This window comes from Bidens hawaiensis, unplaced genomic scaffold, assembly GCF_021521415.1.
Source record: "Bidens hawaiensis isolate Kalapana, Puna unplaced genomic scaffold, B.hawaiensis_p1.1 tig00000760_1, whole genome shotgun sequence".
In the NCBI taxonomy this organism is placed as follows: domain Eukaryota; kingdom Viridiplantae; phylum Streptophyta; class Magnoliopsida; order Asterales; family Asteraceae; genus Bidens; species Bidens hawaiensis.
The window spans coordinates 4,649,073-4,668,003 of record NW_027491043.1 but is presented as its reverse complement, the minus strand read 5'-3'; the positions used below and the strand labels follow the sequence as shown (position 1 = coordinate 4,668,003).

The 18,931-nt window shown below is 40.5% G+C and overlaps 1 protein-coding gene across 1 annotated transcript; it reads right to left on the bottom strand.

The window, feature by feature from the left end:
• Window positions 1-1,047: 1,047 nt before the first annotated feature.
• On the bottom strand, window positions 1,048-2,194 carry LOC143533837 (kihadalactone A synthase LFS-like). The gene is made up of 7 exons (XM_077028488.1): window positions 2,157-2,194; window positions 1,910-2,031; window positions 1,720-1,820; window positions 1,567-1,625; window positions 1,444-1,500; window positions 1,220-1,265; window positions 1,048-1,131 (listed from the first exon to the last, which is right to left on the bottom strand). Exons 1-7 carry the CDS (start codon window positions 2,192-2,194, stop codon window positions 1,048-1,050), a joined length of 507 nt encoding a protein of 168 aa, XP_076884603.1.
• Window positions 2,195-18,931: the final 16,737 nt, after the last annotated feature.

The following is an 18,931-nucleotide window of genomic DNA, read 5'->3' as shown; positions in this document are numbered from 1 at the left end:
GTAACAGCTGCTGCTGCTTGAATCAGCCATACGGACTGCTCGTCAGATTCATTTTTTATCATATTTTTGGCTGGAACAGGGGTTATGGGTGGTAAACAGGCCGACACCTACGACCTATGTGATTGGCGGTGGCTGTAGTGTTTTTCTGCACCAGTTTAACAGCTGGTTGGATCAATGAGCAAGGCTCTGATACCAATTGTTGGTCACAATTAGATCTTGAACTAGAAAAACAAAACAGAAAATATGGACCAGATTTCTACTAACTTTTGTAATTGTATTTCTTATAAAAACTGATTTTTAGTAGTGATACTGGTAGTACATAATCAAAGAAACAAACCCCTCTATTTATAGAGTGGGAAACACAAAACTACTTAACACCTACTTGACACACAAGTTGGTCTTACACCTTATCCTACCCACTTGTTATTTTCTGCAGTTTTACTTAAGCAAGCAACCTGAATTTTCAGTCCACTTGACTTGCAACTTGTTTTATCTTTTCTACTAAACTTTAACCCAAAGTTAAATATGAAAACTGTTTTTACCGGCTGGTAAAACTGAACTGAACAGTAACACGGAATCAACTAACACAAGATTTAATCCATAATAAAGATTAAAACTAACATTAGGTAATAGTAGTATGAAGATTTGAACGAACTATTTCTTTAGCTCCTGTCATGTTCTGTTCCTAATGTTGACTATTTTCCTCCAATCTGAGTCATATTTGATATTGTTAGTAAACTTAAAACATGTAGTATAACATGATTAAATATAAAAGTTGCGCACCAACAACTGCTTCATATAGAAGTGTAACCATTGATATTCTATTCTTATATGTTGATAACTGTCCAAAGAACTTGGGTTTTTACCTCCTGTTATTCAGGCTTTGCTATAAGCGCTAAGATCGCATGTGTGTTCTGATATTTTTGAAGAAGGTATATTTCACATTTGATAGGAGGAAACTTAAGACAATCAGAATCCAAGCAACAATGAAAAGCAACAATACTGCTGTTTCTACAAACTCAAATTCTTATTCGCGTACATTAATACTTACTTGGGTGGATTTTGTTCTGATTGGCAGGTAGGTAAGCACTCAACCAGACAATCATGTCCAGGCACCACAAAGGATGGAATCTGCTTTACACAAAACAGGAAATTCAAGTTTTAATTTTGTACGAAAAGAGACATGGGATTCAAAAGATAATTTTAGAGCAAGTCATACCGAGTATCGATCTTCCCCGTTGCCCATCACCCTATGCAATGTTGACCTGAAAAACAAAATTCATTTGACTTTTTTAAGTCAAAGCTATTACCTTAAAAGAGTCAAAATAGGCCTGAATTAGCGATTTCTATTTTTAATTTTATCTTCTTCCTAACGGTTTAAGAACTAACATCAACTATCAAACTGAAGACCGTCTGTTTCATCTCAAAATTCATCGTTTATACCTGAAAACACCATTGCTCCATCGTTCAAGCATATCGCCAAGATTTACCACAAACGCTCTGAAACATGCATATAGACAATTATTATTCATCATCTTCTATAGTGTAAAGATTCAACCAACTTACCCTTTTACTGGTTCAACATATTCCCACACCTGAGGGTTCGCGCCTTTATCCTTGCATATCTAAAAAATCACAAAAAAATATATATACATATATCTAACTAGTTATTTCAAAAGTAAATGATACGCATAAGTCACTGATATCAAGATTGCATACCTGAAGTCCAGAAACACTATCTGATGCCAAGAGGATAATCAAACCATAATCAGAGTGTGCACCAGCTCCATATATTCCCTTTGCAGGGTTAGATACTTGACCTGCAACATAACCAACTTTCTTATTGTCTCACATTACAAGATCTTGAAAACATTGAAACAGAATTATTATTCTAAAACTTAATTTTCACCTCCATAATGCAACAAGCGTAAGATTGCAATAGGATTGCCGAGTATTTCTGGTCGTTCAAAAAACTTGGCATCCAGATCAAGTGCCAGAGCTATAAGCCTTGTGGTTTTTCTAACAACCTCCCTAAAAAGATTACAATAAAAACAGACACAAGATGTCACAAGAGCTGAAGGATCGCATATATGAAATTTGTTGCTTATACTGAAGGATAGCATTCAATACACAACTAACTTTAAGTAGAGATTCACAAGAGCTGAATAGCACTTGCAGGTAGTGATGGATACATATAATGAATCTTGAGGTTATGTAATCACCCTCTGTATTAAAGCAACATGCACAAGTGTTTATGTAGTCTTGCCGTTTTCTAACTTAAAAGCTGGTTTTGTATTGAATAACTCTCTTATGCCTTGTGCACTTAGAAAAAACTTACAGAGCTTGTTGATGATATTTTTCCATAGTTTGTCTCCATCCAGGCAAGATATCTGTCACCAGGTCATTAATACAAAATGATTATGAGTTTGAGTGTTGAAGGAGAACAATTTATGTATTAAAATGACCATCGATTTTTAATGTTTGGATATGCAAATTGCACTTTTGATTAATTCTTATTTAAGAGGTCAAATGATCAACAGTGGATATTAGTTTTATGCCAACTGTAACAAAACTGATTATCTAAATGCACCTCTCGCGACGTTCTCTTTTCTTAACAAAATTGTTCTTTTGTTTGTTTGTCATTTTCTGCACTACTTCCTCAAATAATCAGACTTTGTCAAACACGTGGAAATCTGATTTTTCACAGGTTCTAGAATCGTGAAGCTAATTAACTTCACGATTATTCAACAGAACATAATCCTTGTCAAGACTCGACTAATACCTGGGCCGGGCCACAAATTTGGCCTGTAAAATGTCCTTTGAGCATTAGGATCATCTTCAAGCACTTCAATACCAATATAGAATCCCTCCTTGTGATCACCAAAACATCATAGACACTTAGCAGATAAAAGCAATAGGTGCAAATGCATATATGAACTGGCAATAACAGGTTGATTGTTGGAAACAAGTTCTATATGAACTTGAACAAACCATGGAGTTGCTTAACGGGATCGAGAAGTTCATCAAAAACAGGCATGTAGCCCCGATGCTTTTCATTCCTAAGAAGCTTCATTTTCTCATCCAATGGAAGATGAAAGAAGTTCTTGCTTTGGGCGAAAACTTGATCCATAAATTCCTGACTGATTCCATGATTGGTTACATAGAAGAAACCAGAATCCATGCATGCCTAAGAGATACAAAATATAAAAACAAACAGATTAACACCAAAACTTATATCCAATGTGGAACAAAACTGAAAGAATTCAGAATAACTTAAGAATATATATATCATTTTGATGAATCAAATAATAATAATAAAGGCTTATGACATGCATGCATATTGATATATAGAGAGACCTGTTTGTGTAAGGATACAGAGGTAGTGATATCTGGGGAGGAGAGATCAACAAAGTTCAAATTCAAAGAACCTTTTACACAATCCTCCATTAGAGTTAGTTCCTCTTTGATTTGGAAAATCAATCACCGTCTGTCTTCCCTTGAAGGTTTATCTGTTTATATTCATTCAAAGGGAAACACACAAAATAAGAACATATATAAATACTTGGGAAATTGGGAACAAACTTCATTTTATTACAAAACTTTTAAAAGGGCAAATACATAATTTCATATCCCTAAACATAGCGACATGCAATTTAAATATTTTTTCTAAAAGTAAATGTAATTTATAATCTATATAATATTTTAATTAAAATTACATATTTTGAATAATAAATATATATAAATAAATAAACAACTTGGTACCATAAATATTCTTTCGAAAATATTAATAGAAACAACTTTATAAAATAGTAATTAAGTTTTAAAAATATTCTAATTAAATATTAAACTAGTTAGAAAATATGAAATATCAACTCACATACTCGATCTTTAATAGTACTCCTAAACAGTGTTTCAAAACCCGGTCTGGCGGGACATTGTTCCTATACGGAGCCAGGTCAGGGTACTTGGCCGCCAGTTTTCTAAAAACCGGGTTTCGCGGGTGGCGGTTGGCCCGGACCCGGTGACCCAGCGGGTGAACCGAAAAAAAAAAAAGCTTTTTTAATTAAAAAATGGTGTGGATGCCAGGAATCAAACCCAGGTGCATGACCAAGATTAAATATATTGTTGAACACTCCACTAACCAACCAAGCAAACTACATTTATACTGGTATGAAAGAAATACAAATGTTATATATTTAATAAATTTGTGTAAATGCACAAGGAAGCTGGTTATTATTTTTTTTATATTTATTAACTTTAAATATTATAATATTTAAATTATTTATGACATCATCCAGGTCAAACATCGGTCCGAACTTTGACCCAGTAAGGTGTCCGGGTCAACATCTGGGCCGGGTCTAAAAACATTGCTCCTAAATTACACATTTACTCAACAACCATGAAACTTGAACCCTCAACCTATTGTAAAAGCAAAACCTTAGCCAACATCTTTGTACCACTAGGCCAAAAGTCATTTTGTAAATATCAAACTAGTTAGAACTTAGAACATGGTCATCCTATCCCGTTGACCGCAACGTTTAAGGGAGTTATTGTCTCTTGGCATTTTTAGAGGGGACGTTTTCAAAATTTCATGCAAAATTATGGAATTTATTAAAATTACGAGTGTCATTATCAAAATAAAATTTAATTGTTAATTTAATGGTTAAGTGGTCTTTTTGATTTTTTTTCATTAACACGTCTCACAAATCGATGATGACAATTGACAATCGACAAGGACGAACCTGTAAATTATATTATAGTCTAACGAAAGAATTATATTATAGTCTAACGAAAGTTATGTTAATGGACAAAAATGTGTTGTCCAAGTAAAATAACATCATAATTACAAAACCGGTCGCTCATGTTGATTAACAACAAGCTAAATGCTATCATAATTTCTCTACTTCTCATGTATAAAAGTCATTGAAAGCTCTAGTTCTATGTTCTGGCATGCCACCCATAAGACTTAATTGCAGTTATGGTTTCTATGGTGAAACTCAAAACACAGCTTTTAATCCCAGTGGTTTTTTTCGCAGTTATAGTTCTCATGGTGGTCTTTTTTTTGTAATTTGGTTTTTCGTTAATTCTTCGTTAATGATTTATGTTAAACTGAAGGGTAAATCGGTCTTTTTGGTTAATATCCCCTCCCCTGTCGATATTAACCCCCCAAGATAACAGTTTACAACCCTAGCTGTCATCCTCCGTAACCACCATTTTCAGCTTTGTCTTTGGCATCGATCATCATCATCAAGTCAATGGCATGGATGCTCGACTTGTTTGTGAGCACCGTTGCTCTCTCAGATGACTGTCATTTTCATAATCATTGTTCGAATCTTGAATTCAAAGTTGTTAATCGAATACTCCGACTATTAAGCATCGCTACATCGGTTCCGTTTATCATTTTGTAATAGCGATGTGGGTTAACGCCTCCTGGATCGGATTCAATGTGGATTTGGTTGCGTTGATTAAGCCATAGCCAAACCGGATATACACCATCCACTTTTCTGCAGGAGGCCTTGATCAGTTAGAGTAGCTTTTTATTAGTTTAAAGTTGCTTTTATATATTATAAATAACTAGGTATTTGTATTTAGGTATTATAAAAACTTAATAACTACTAATTAGGTGTTTTGTATTATGTTAAATATAGCATCCCCAAAAATTTGGTCCAAATTTGACAAGTTAATAAAAATAAATGACCAAAAATATTCTCAAGACAAGTAATGGGAAAAATAAGATAAGAAAATAAAAGCATCTCGTGTTAAGAAAATAAGAAACTTCATCTCACATGGAAAGAAGGAAGAACTGGAAGCATTCCATATGGGTATAAATAGGAAAGAAAACTTTAATAAGAAAGAAAGTTTCCATAGTAATATTCTTATATGGCTAACCACTCTCAGTCCTAGCGAAGGGTGCGAAGCACCCGACATGCACGGGCACGGGCGATGGGAGCAATGTGGTGCTTTGATGGCGCACTACGCACGCTCGCATCGCCGCAAGCCGCTTGAGAGCCGCCTTAGTATTTTTGAATGAAGGAAATTAGATCAAGACGTGACGAGCTACCAAAGTCAAAGGACTTAAAATGAAAATTATGAATTTCAAGACCCATCGCAATACGCGATGGGTATGTTACAAAGTCCTAGAAATGGCGCTGTCACGTTACGCGATCACCTGAGATTAAGGATCATCGCGATACGCGATGACCATGTTAAGTAATCATAGCACGTGGCGACACGTGGCAAAACAATATGTCAATTCATCAAGCCTAATGAGCGGCGTCGCGATACAAGATGGCCAGCCCAAAGTTACATCGCGTTAGATGATGAAATATAATAATCAAAGGCAATGAAAAGATCAATCGCGATACACGATAGATCCCCCTTAAGCCCCATCGCGTACCGCGATGGGGAACAGCTTAGCCCTATAAATAGGGAGGTCGGGCTCTATTTTAAGGCATCCCAAACACACTTCATTATTATGCATACACCTGTCTCGATATTCATGCCTCAATCCTGACGTTTCGACGTTCGTTTCTCGAAGTACGTGCAAGAAAAGGAAGTGTTGTTCGTTTATTCCCTCAATTTCCCGACTACAAGTGGAAGTGCTGCCCACAACAAACTTACGCATTTATAAAACTAGCCATACAAGGTATGGGTTCTGCCTGATCATTTAATTATATATGGCTTGGACCCTAGTCGGGGATTGATGTGCTAAAACTAGTTATATAAAAACATGCTAATCTAGACACTAAGTAACAAATTCTAGACTCTTAAACTTAACTAAACTACTAACCGGCAAGTGAACCGGTCGACTCTAGTACAGCTAAGTAAGTTTGGATATCGAACCCACGAGACTCTTTTAATTACGTAAACTAGCTAAATTAGACTAAACTACAGACATGATGATGGTTGAGTAAAAGTTAGTTAGTTTTATATATTAATTAGTTATATTTAGGTTAATAAATGGATGAACATTGGTACTTCAAGCATTGATATATGTTTTCAGGACATTGGAAGTTAAGGAGCTTAAACGAGCTAACTCAGAGCCATCCAGATGAAGATTAAGCAAGCCTCGAGAAGATGGAAGCATGGGGAAACATGTATTAAGGGTTAAGAAGAATTCAGGAAAGGATTGGATGAGAAACCTAAAGCCAAAGTGAAAACTGAACAAGATGGGTTACCAGTAAAGTGTCTTTTAGTAAAACGGGCATATCTCAGCCTATAAAATGAGTTACGGAATCCATAATATATGACTTTCATGTTTCTCAACGAGACAAATCTGAATATGAAGTCAGTTGCATCTTCGCGATAAGCGAAGATGCAGGAGAGGCAACTTCGCGATACGCGAAGATGCTTAAAGTCGGCCAAAATTAGGGTTTTGCCTTATATAAACCCATTAACCTCACCATTCGGTATATTACAACTTCCAAAGACAGAAGAGGTGTTCTAGGGCGACTTTCATCCATCCCAAAGCTTCCGGTTCCATCATTGATCATATGTTCATCAAGATAAGTGTTTTAACGATTATGTCGATGGTCGGCTAAGTTCCCGTGTTCATTCTAGGCTAAGGTTTTGTGTAAAATACTGTTGAGAATAGATTCATGTGCTTAATTAATATAGCTTGTTTGATTTTATATGAATTTGTCTTGTTTAATTAGTTATTTGGTTGATTAAGGTTTGTGTTTGCGATTATTGATTTGTGTAACGTTTGTTTGGTTGTTCATCAACATTTAGGGTTTAAGCTCTTGTGTCATTGAACTATAATCATCAAAACTTATCATTGATTTAGTTGTCCTAGACATAGAATTGGCAATTGTGGAGTTCGGTTTCGTTTGTGTCAACAATTCAGTTAAGTTATCGTTTGTCATCATAAATCAAACCATAGGATTAGCAATTATTATAGAACCAAAGACGAGAGAATCTGTGATTAACGTATGGAACACATAACCTGAACCTAGAATGAATACTTTTATTAATATTGTCTACAAAGTTTTTCAAAGTAACCGTTTAGTTTAATTAATCTTTTCTAAAAAATTGCTTGACATCGTTCGTCCGCTTTAGTTAATAATTAATTTAGTTAAAAATTAAATTAGCACTTTCCTTGAGTTCCTATGGAGACGACCTTACTTACCCGTACTTATTACATGTATTTAAGTTTTAAAATTAATTTTTTGAGTAAACCGCGACAGCCTACGTAAAAATGGCGTCGTTGCCGGGGACTCAACGCGCTTAGTGCAAGTTTAGTCTAGTTTAGTTTAGCTTAAATTAGCATAATTCAGTTTAATATAGTTTAATTTTAGTTTATTTTCTTTTTTTCGTTGATTTTACGCGGGGTGTGCTTGTTTGGTGTGTGCAGTTAATCTTTTAAGACGATGCATACGAGATTTGCTCGAGACAAGGAGGTGTTGCAGTTTGATCCTGAGATTGAGAAAGCAGCGAGAAGAAACCAAGCAAAACAAAAAAAGGGTGAAACTTCGAGGCCGAAAGTAGAAGAGATGAACCATCAAGAACAAAGCCCGTACCCAATCCCACCAGTGTTTCAACCCGACAATCTTAACCCACCACCTCATCAAGAACAACCCATCCCACAACACATTCCACAAAACCCTCCACTCCATGATCTACTGTCACACCCGGCCCTGAGCGGCGGAAACAGCCGGGCGCGCGCGAGTGGGGATTGATAATTAAGCACGGGCCATTGCAAACGTTCAAAGATTTTCATTGAGCAAGAAAAGTTTAATACATTACATTGTTTAAAAGTTACATAAAAACATCCAAGTATAACAACTGTTGAAGATTTCCAAGCCATATCCCTTTGCGCGGCGGGAACAACCATGCGCATCGAAGGGATAGAACTAAAATCTTCCAAAAAGCTAGTTTTAGATGTTCAGCGTGAGGTGCTCTAAGTGTGACTCCATGCGCTACCTAGATATCTCCTGAAAGACACGTAAAAACATTTGAATCAGTATAAACTGAGTGAGTTCACAAGTTTTAGTAACTTGATAAATCGTATTGCATCATAATCATTCTGAAACATATTCTGTTAGCATCATTAAAACACATGCTTGGTAAGACAGTTATATTAACATATTCTGATAAAACCGTTCCGCGGGTTACGCGCGAACATTTCTGGGAACTGTGCTCGTCTGTGTAAGTGGCGCTGCCACTACGAGCTAAAATAATGTAATACCGTCCCGCGGGTTACGCGCAGACGTTTCTGGAAAACTATGCTCGTTTATGCAAAGAGGCATTGCCCCTACGAGCTAAGGATACTGTCCCGCGGGTTACGCGCGAACAATTCTGAGAAACTGTGCTCGTCCATGCAAAGAGGCATTGCCCCTACGAGCTAAAATAATAATTCCGTCCCGCGGGTTACGCGCGGACGTTGTGCCGGAAAACAAGGCGCTCGTCCATGCAAAGAGGCGCGACCCCTACGAGCGGGCTCAAACCCATAGTACTGCCCCATGACCATACTAGGCACTCGTCCATGCAAAGAGGTGCGACCCCTACGAGTGGGTGGATCAAACCAGCAGTCCCTACCCTTAGAGTTCCAATGGTAAAGTGATCACTTACTCGAGTTCTAGCGCACATACATTGAAAACCTTAGATAACCGTTTGCATTGCTCATCATGAAACATAACTTAAACACATAATCGCTTTCATAGCTTGTAAGTATACCATGATAAAACATTATTTAAGTACGTGTCCCTCGCCCCGAAAGCAGTTTAAAACAGTGAAAACAGTGAAAATAGGGGCTGTGAGACTCACCTGTGGTTCTTGTTAAGGGATTAATCGAGATTCGGGTTTTCTTGGTGTTGGCCTCGGAATCGAAGGTCTAGAATACGATCAAATAACAAGTATATATATTAAGATCAAGAAATAGGAGAATACAAGGGTTGGATAGTAGGTTTCAAGGTTATATTCTCGGCTTACCTAGTAACAGGATCGGAGCTGGAAACAACGGATGCTTGGGAAAGGATTAGTGCAAGTTCGTAGTTCTTTGAAGTGTGTTTTGGGTGATAATTTAGGCTACAAATTTATAGGCAAACTCAAGGGAACACAATCCCTTGCTTTAGGGAATTGTAATCTTTTGAAATGATGATAAAGTATGGAAATTATTATTATTTATTAAAAAGAGTAGAAAAGTAGATTAAAGATTCTGATTTGATATGGACAGGACATGCAGGGCTGTGGCTGGTGAGAGTGGGTGGCTGGCAGTTGACTTTTACAGTTTGCTTTTTCAGTGCTTTAGACAGTGTACAGTAAAAAGTAGTTTTCTGAAACACGCTACCGCCCTCTTTTGGGCGGGGACAATTTCCTTAAATCTGAACATTTTGACTAAGTGTTCTGCGCGTATAACTTGGTGCGCATAGCTTTCTGCGTGTAGAACATTTCTTTGCTGCGGGTAGGTGCGTAACCTTCTCGCAGTTTAGGGATATTTGAGTTTCATTTGTAGATTCTCCAGGTGGTCTTGGTATTTCAACATAGTGATCAGTCATGTTGAAGTCAATTCCATCCTGGAGCTTCAGACAAACTAGCTCTCAACGTTCCCGCCATGCAGGTAGGTTAGTTCCCTTCCGCACGCGCATAAACGATGTAAGATGCACCCGCCTTAGCATCATGCGGGATGGTCAACCCATAGACAACATAACGTTTAAGTTACATGAAAACATAAAGCCAAATCATTCACGCATGGCGCATATAATATATGCTCACGCAGGTTCTTAATATGGTGCGCTCGCGCAGGGCGCACATAACACATGCACGCGCTGACTAACATGGCGCGCTCGCGCAGGGCAAACATAAATGCCCGCGCTGATTCTAACATATGCTCGCGCCGGGCGCACATAACAAATGCACGCGCTGACTATCATGGCGCGCATAATATTTACAATCACCTAATTATTAGGTTGATTACTTAGTTTAAGGGGTTGGGAATTTACCGGGTGTCACATCTACCACCACTAAACCACCCAAACTCACCACTAAACCAACACATTAACCTAAACCGAAACCATAGAGCTCAAAGACGGTATCAAATGAGAGATGATCGTTCCATAAGTTCTGAGCCACCACATAATCGGGTCGAGTTCGAGTATAACCGACGAAGGGTATTTGACGAGTTTGAGGAGTTTGAGGGTGAGGAAGAGATGGAGGACGCTTAAGGGGGACGGTATTATAGAAAGAAAACAACAACCCCCTCGAAATCGAACACCCGAACCCGTTCAACCACCGAGAAACCTTCGAGCCCAAAGAAGATAAGAGATTCCCGAGCCACAGTTTCTCGAGTACAAATTTGATGAAGGGGTCCCGAGGGCATTCGTTCCACCGCCCGTTCGGGGAGCTCAAAGCCACTTCATTCCACAAGTGGCCACGAACCTGCTTGTGACATCTGACCTGATCCGACCCGACCCAGGTACCCGTTTCTCTGACCCGATCTCTCTTTTATTATTTAATATTTATACTTATATTTTACTTTTAATAATAATCTATATTTTCCTTCCCGCCTCTCTCTCTCTTTCTTTCCGCCGTCCCGTCCCTCTTCCTTCTCTCTTTCCGCCTTCTTTTCCCTCTTGTCGCCGTCCCACCCTTACGCTTTGTTTCCCTTCTCTTTGCTTGTCCTTTGGTTCTTCCCGCCTAAGGATGTCTGCAGCTCCACGCGCCAGACTCCTTACATGGAAGCCTGCGTGAAGACATCTTGTTCCTGCGATGCGTGAAGAGAACTCTTCTCGCAGCACGCTAAGAATGCATGTTCTTCCCGCAATGCGCTAAGAATGTATGTTCTTCCCGCAATGCGCTAAGAATGTATGTTCTTCCCGCGATGCGCTTAGAATTCTAGTTCTTCACGCAGCACGCTAAGGATTTGTGATTCTTCCCGCAGTGCGCTAAGGATTGTTGTGCCAGCCTTCGCGCTCGCGCACTCAGCCTTCCCGCGCTTAACCCTTGTATCTTCTGTTTAAATCTAGCCGTTTGCTTTTGTGTTGTCTTATCTTCTGTGCTGTTGACCTAACCTATCTAATGTCTGAATAGTTACTTTCGGCGCAGCATGCGTACCAACCCCCATTGGTTGGTAGAAAAAGTGACTGACATTATCTTTTGAGATCTGCTTTTGCCATACTTGACCAGTACCTTTATCTGGCCTGCCCATGCCTTTTTACTGTTCGCTGACAGCTTTATCTTGCCCCCTGCAGCTGCCATATCTTTTGATATCTTTTGCTTTTGGAATCTTTTGCTTTTTGAGATCTTTTCCCCTTTTCTGGATTTATGTCTCCTAGGGTTTTCCTATAAATAATAGTATTATTTTCTTAACACTACACACACAAACACTTAATCTCTCCTGTTTCCCTCTTGCTCTCTGCCGTTGTCCTCCTGCCGCCTCCCTCCTCTCTTGCCTCCGTTTTCTCCTCTCCTCTGCCCTGTTTTCCGGTAATATATTATATATAATAGTTTACTTATTAATTATGCTAACTTATAATCAAGACTTAAAACCAATCGTTAAAAACAATAATCTTATTTATAGGTTAACTTGTGCTTGTTTAAAGTTGGTTCTTGCTTTATCTACCACCGCATCGTTTATCATGAGAGTAATCTCGTACCTAATCCCTTTTTAGTTTTAATGTTTTGGGATGTTCATGTGTTCGTACAAAACTTGAGTCTTAAACTATTTATGAACTTTAGTCGCGCAGTATCCCATGTGTTGAGGACGTTTACTTGGCTGTTTATTTGTATGTGTGTATCATTAACCGCTTTGTTCGGCCTATTCCGCAGTTCCGTTGGTACCATTAGTTGAACACGGGAGACCTATCGTTTACGGTTTTCTTGTTTTACACTTGCACAGATGTTTCTCGTTTTTATGCTCAATTGGGAGCATGGATTGAACTATGATCTATGAACTATCTTAGGCTTGATCACAATCTGATTACACCCTTGTTAAACTCTAGACATACACGTGTTGCGCGCAGATTTACTGTGATTATCTATGATTATCTATTAAACTTGATTTCTCACCAACACGCAAGTGTTTGACGTTTATTTTAACACATGTTCAGGTTTGCAGTAGCCGTTTTGGGAGCTTAAGGACACGTAGGAAGTTCTTTATTTTGGACCTAGATTAAAATGTATCAAGACAAGTTTTTGCTGTTCGAATATTATGATTTATAATATATTGATTTATGTTGGTTTATTTATATCTTATGTATACGTTGCGCATGCGTGAATGAATATATTTATTAAATATTGACACCCAATAGTGTCACGAGTAATGAAACAATATGTGGCGCCCCGATGTATAATCCGCCTTTGGTCGGGGTGTTACAGATTGGTATCAGAGCTCGTTGACTTTAGGATAGGTGGTTAGACGTAACGACCTAGAAAAACCTAAGAGTCCCTTCTCGCGCATGAGAGAAATCTCATGTTTGCGCGCTTATTGTTAATTACTCGTTATTTATGAATATGCTCGCGCTTGCGCAGTATATGATTTTATGTTCTATTTCGCGATATTTCGATTTTTGTTAAATTTCGATTTTTATTGATTTTACTTACATATTCGTTTGATGGATTTGAAAATCCGAAAAGTCATGGTGATACATGAACAGTTGATTTTCAATTTCCATTTACGATTATGTTCTGAGGTTGGAGACTTGAAAAGTCATGGTGATACATGAATCGTCAACCTCCAATACTCATTTTCTTGTATGTTTTATATTGAAGATTGAAAAGTCATGGTGATACATGAATCGTCAATCTCCAATACTCGTTTGCTCGTATATTTTAAATTGGGAATTCGGAAAGTCATGGTGATACATGAATTGTCGATTCTTGATTCGAATTTGTTACCTTTATTAAGTCTGCAATTAGGGTCATTTATTTTACTTTAACTTTTGACAGCATCTAACTCCGTGAAACCAAGCTTTATAAGATTAAAACTTTGCGCTAAAACCAAGATATTAACTAAAATTTAAAACTTTTATAGAATGCCTCCGCTATCTCGCCGATTTCAGAGAAGAGAAGCCTCGCGCATGCGTAGACAGCAACGTTCCCAGGAAATGGCCGCCGCAATAGCCCAAGCTTTGAGCCAAAACAATGCTAATACCTCCAGTTATAACATTAAGTCCTTTAACGCGGGTAACCCTCCAAAGTTCACAGGTCTTGAAGGAGCCACCGTGATGCTCCAGTGGCTTGAGAAGATTGAAAACACTTTCCTCCATACCCAATGCCCCTCAGACAGACGAACCCTGTATGCTTCCAGTGTCCTGGAATCCAGAGCGCTTACATGGTGGAATGGAGTAGCTCATGCGCGTGGCGCAGAGGCTGCTTCTAGCATGACATGGGAGGAATTCAAGGAAATTCTGACGCGAGAATTCTGCCCTCCCAACGAAGTTAAGCGCCTGGAGGAAGAATTTTGGAATCTTAAGCAATACAGCGGTGAAGCGCGCGAGTACGCGACGCGCTTCCACGAGCTAAGCTTACTGGTCCCTCACCTTGTTACCCCTTCACGCCGAGCAATCGAGAAATTCCTTGGGGGTCTCCCCATGGAAATTCAAGATTCTGTATGGGCCAGAAACCTAGTAACCCTCTCCGACGCCATCGAATTGGCCGCTGTGCTCAGCGACAACCATGTCAGAGCAGGAACCCTGTTCCTGCGGGGAACTGAGAAGACCAAACCCACCAAGACTGTCCCTGAACCAACAGAAACCAAACCAGAACCCTCAAACCATAACCAGAAACGTAGGCGCAGACAAGCCTATGCGCTTACCAACCCGCCCATTGTCCAGCAACCAATTTATCAACCAGTTTACGCGCCTAACCCACTGTCAACCTACCCAGCACCTCCTGTAGTCCACAACTATGCCTTAACCAATCCAGCACTTCCTGCCCCGCCAACTAAGAAGCCTTACACAGGAAACCAACCCTTTTGCCCAACCTGTAGACTTCATCACCCCCCTCAAGTCCCGTGTCGACAATGTAACCGATGTGGCCGCGTAGGTCACTCCGTTGAGTACTGTAGAACCCCTCCCTCCAATCCGATTGCGCCAACACCACCAGCCTACCCGCAGAACCCACAGCCAACTTACCAAAACCCACGACCCAGATCGTGCTTTAACTGCGGTGATCCAAGTCATTTCCGGAACGCGTGCCCAAGGCTACAAGTTCAGATTACTCAAGCAAATCCGGTGAACCAGATTTCGAACCAAGTAACGCGTGGACGAGCTTTTAACATAACCGCGCACCAAGCGCAAGCGAATAACGACGTAGTTAATGGTACATTTTTGCTTAACGGATTTTATGCATCTATGCTTTTTGATACTGGCGCCGATAGAAGTTTTATCTCTCGCGCCTTTGAGCGGAAGCTTGCGCGACCGCGCGATAACTTAAAAGAAGATTTTTCAGTTGAATTGGCTAATGGTGAAACTATTTTAATAAACGCTGTGATTAAAGATTGCACGCTGAACCTTAACGAAAACGATTTTCTGATCGACCTCATCCCCATGCCTCTTGGAAGCTTTGATGTTATCATTGGTATGGACTGGCTCTCGAAGAATCGCGCCGAAGTTATTTGCGCCAAGAAATTGATTCGCATACCTCGAGAAAATGGTGATCTTCATATTTACGGCGAAAAACCCTCCAGTGGTCTTAAGCTTATGTCTTGCGCCGAAGCCCAAAGACTCATGCGGAAGAAGTGTATTGCATTTCTAGCCCATGTGGTTAAACCCGATGAAGGAAAGAAGCTTCGCGATATCCCTGTTGTGCGTGATTTCCCTGAAGTTTTTCCTGATGATCTTCCCGGTATCCCTCCCGCTCGTGAAGTCGAGTTCCGTATTGATCTTGTCCCTGGTGCTTCCCCCGTAGCTAAATCTCCTTACCGTCTTGCACCCGCTGAGATGCAAGAATTGGCCAGCCAACTCCAAGAGTTGACTGCTAAAGGATTCATTCGCCCTAGCTCTTCGCCCTGGGGTGCTCCGGTGTTGTTCGTTAAAAAGAAAGATGGATCGTTTCGCATGTGTATTGATTACCGCGAGTTGAACAAACTCACCATTAAAAACCGGTATCCCTTACCGCGTATTGACGACCTCTTTGATCAACTCCAAGGTGCCTCCTGTTTCTCGAAGATCGATCTCCGTTCTGGTTATCATCAGTTGCGTATCCGCGATGAAGATGTTCCGAAGACTGCTTTTCGAACTCGTTATGGCCATTTTGAATTCTTGGTCATGTCCTTCGGTCTAACCAACGCACCCGCCGTTTTCATGGATCTTATGAATCGGGTGTGTAGGCCTTTCTTGGATAAATTCGTGATCGTGTTTATTGATGATGTTCTGGTGTATTCTAAGACCAAGGCCGAGCATGAGCAACATCTTCGGTTGGTGTTGCAAAAGCTTAGAGCCGAGCAACTCTATGCTATGCTTTCCAAGTGTGAATTCTGGTCTGATGAAGTACAGTTTCTTGGCCATGTTGTAAACAAGATGGGTATTCATGTCGACCCATCCAAGATTGAAGCAATCAAGAACTGGATTACGCCATCCTCTCCTTCTGAGATCCGTTCCTTTCTGGGCTTAGCTGGTTACTACCGGCGATTCATTTCGAACTTCTCCAAGATCGCTTTGCCTTTAACAGCTCTTACGCACAAAGGTAAACCATATAATTGGGGCTCGAAGCAAGAAGAAGCCTTTCTAACGCTCAAGCGTTTGTTGTGTGAAGCTCCTGTTCTTGCGCTACCTGAGGGTAATGATGATTTTGTCGTGTATTGCGATGCATCCAACCAAGGTCTCGGTTGTGTTCTTATGCAACGAGGCAAGGTTATCGCTTACGCATCAAGGCAACTTAAGGTTCATGAAAAGAATTATACAACTCACGACCTCGAGCTTGGTGCAGTTGTTTTTGCCTTGAAGATCTGGAGACACTACCTTTATGGTACTAAGTGTATCCTTTACACTGACCATAAAAGCCTTCAGCATATCTTTGATCAAAAGGAACTTAACATGAGGCAACGCCGATGGAACGAACTCATCAGCGATTACGATTGTGAGATCCGGTATCATCCTGGTAAGGCTAATGTGGTAGCCGACGCGCTCAGCCGAAAACCCTGCCAGCTTAACTGTATTTTGCCGCGCACGCAGCTTCACTTCGCGCCGATCCAAAGCAACCTTGAATCGCGTATTCGTGACGCGCAGCGCGCATCCATCAGTAATGGTAGCCTTCGCGCGCGAGTTAGCGTGTGGAGCGGAAGCGCATTTTGTGCCTAATCGGAGTGGAATTCTCTGCTATCTCAATCGCATCTGGATTCCCTTTGATGAGAATCTTCGCGCTGATATCCTGAGTGAAGCGCATAAATCTCGGTATTCCATTCATCCCGGCGCTGATAAGATGTACAAAGATTTGCGCATTACTTATTGGTGGCCCGGTATGAAAAAGGATATTGCTGTGTTCGTAGCTAAGTGCCTGACTTGTTCTAAAGTTAAAGCTGAACACCAACGCCCATCTGGTTTGCTCGAACAACCAGAAATTCCTACGTGGAAATGGGAAGGTATAGCGATGGACTTTATTACCAAGTTACCTTTGACAGCAAGCAAACATGATAGCATCTGGGTAATAGTGGATCGATTGACTAAATCTGCTCACTTTCTGCCCATTCGTGAAAACTACCGTGTTGAGCATCTCGCGCAGCTTTATGTCAAGGAAATTGTCTGCCGCCATGGTACTCCTTTGAGCATCATATCCGATCGCGATGGCCGTTTTATATCTCGCTTTTGGAAATCTCTCCAATCTGCGCTAGGAACTCGCTTGGACATGAGTACGGCATATCATCCTCAGACTGACGGTCAGTCTGAGCGAACTATTCAAACTCTTGAGGATATGCTCCGATCTTGTGTTCTTGATTTTGGAGGTAATTGGGATTCACACCTGCCTTTGATCGAGTTTTCTTATAACAACAGCTATCATTCCAGTATCGGTATGGCCCCATTTGAAGCACTTTACGGTCGTAAATGCCGCTCCCCGATTTGTTGGAGCGAAGTGGGTGAAACTCAAATCACAGGACCCGAACTTGTTCAAGAGACAACCGATAAAATCGCCAAGATCCGTGATCATTTGCTGACTGCCAGAAGCCGACAGAAGAGTTACGCAGATCGTAGGCGAAAGCCTCTCGAATTTCAAGTTGGTGATCTTGTTCTCCTCAAAGTGTCGCCTTGGAAAGGTGTTGTCCGCTTTGGGAAGAAGGGTAAGCTTGCTCCTCGTTATGTTGGTCCATTCAAGATTCTCGCGCGTGTGGGAAAAGTTGCCTACAGACTTGACCTGCCGCCCGCGCTCAGTAATGTGCATCCAACGTTCCATGTATCCAATCTCAAGAAGTGTTTAGCTGACGAGAACCTTCACATTCCGCTTGATGAAGTTCAAGTTGATGAAACTATGCATTTCGTTGAGAAGCCTGTTGAGATTATGGATCGCGAGGTTAAGCAAACCAAGCGCAGTCGTATCCCTATCGTGAAAGTTCGTTGGGAGTCCAAGCGCGGAGCCGAGTTTACATGGGAAAGGGAAGATCAAATGAAGATCAAGTACCCGCACCTGTTCTCTGCGCAACCTACTTCGAGATAAATTTCGGGACGAAATTTCTTAAAGTAGGGGAGACTGTGACATCTGACCTGATCCGACCCGACCCAGGTACCCGTTTCTCTGACCCGATCTCTCTTTTATTATTTAATATTTATACTTATATTTTACTTTTAATAATAATCTATATTTTCCTTCCCGCCTCTCTCTCTCTTTCTTTCCGCCGTCCCGTCCCTCTTCCTTCTCTCTTTCCGCCTTCTTTTCCCTCTTGTCGCCGTCCCACCCTTACGCTTTGTTTCCCTTCTCTTTGCTTGTCCTTTGGTTCTTCCCGCCTAAGGATGTCTGCAGCTCCACGCGCCAGACTCCTTACATGGAAGCCTGCGTGAAGACA

Bases quoted from the DNA above. Each gene is read 5' to 3' on its own strand.
- LOC143533837 (XM_077028488.1), bottom strand. From the start codon at position 2,194: ATGTATCCATCACTACCTGCAAGTGCTATTCAGCTCTT. The intron at 2,032-2,156 runs GTGAATCTCTAC...TAATCTTTTTAG, and splicing joins GCAAGTGCTATTCAGCTCTT to GGAGGTTGTTAGAAAAACCA. The intron at 1,266-1,443 runs GTATAAACGATG...TTTGTTTTTCAG, and splicing joins TGGAGCAATGGTGTTTTCAG to GTCAACATTGCATAGGGTGA.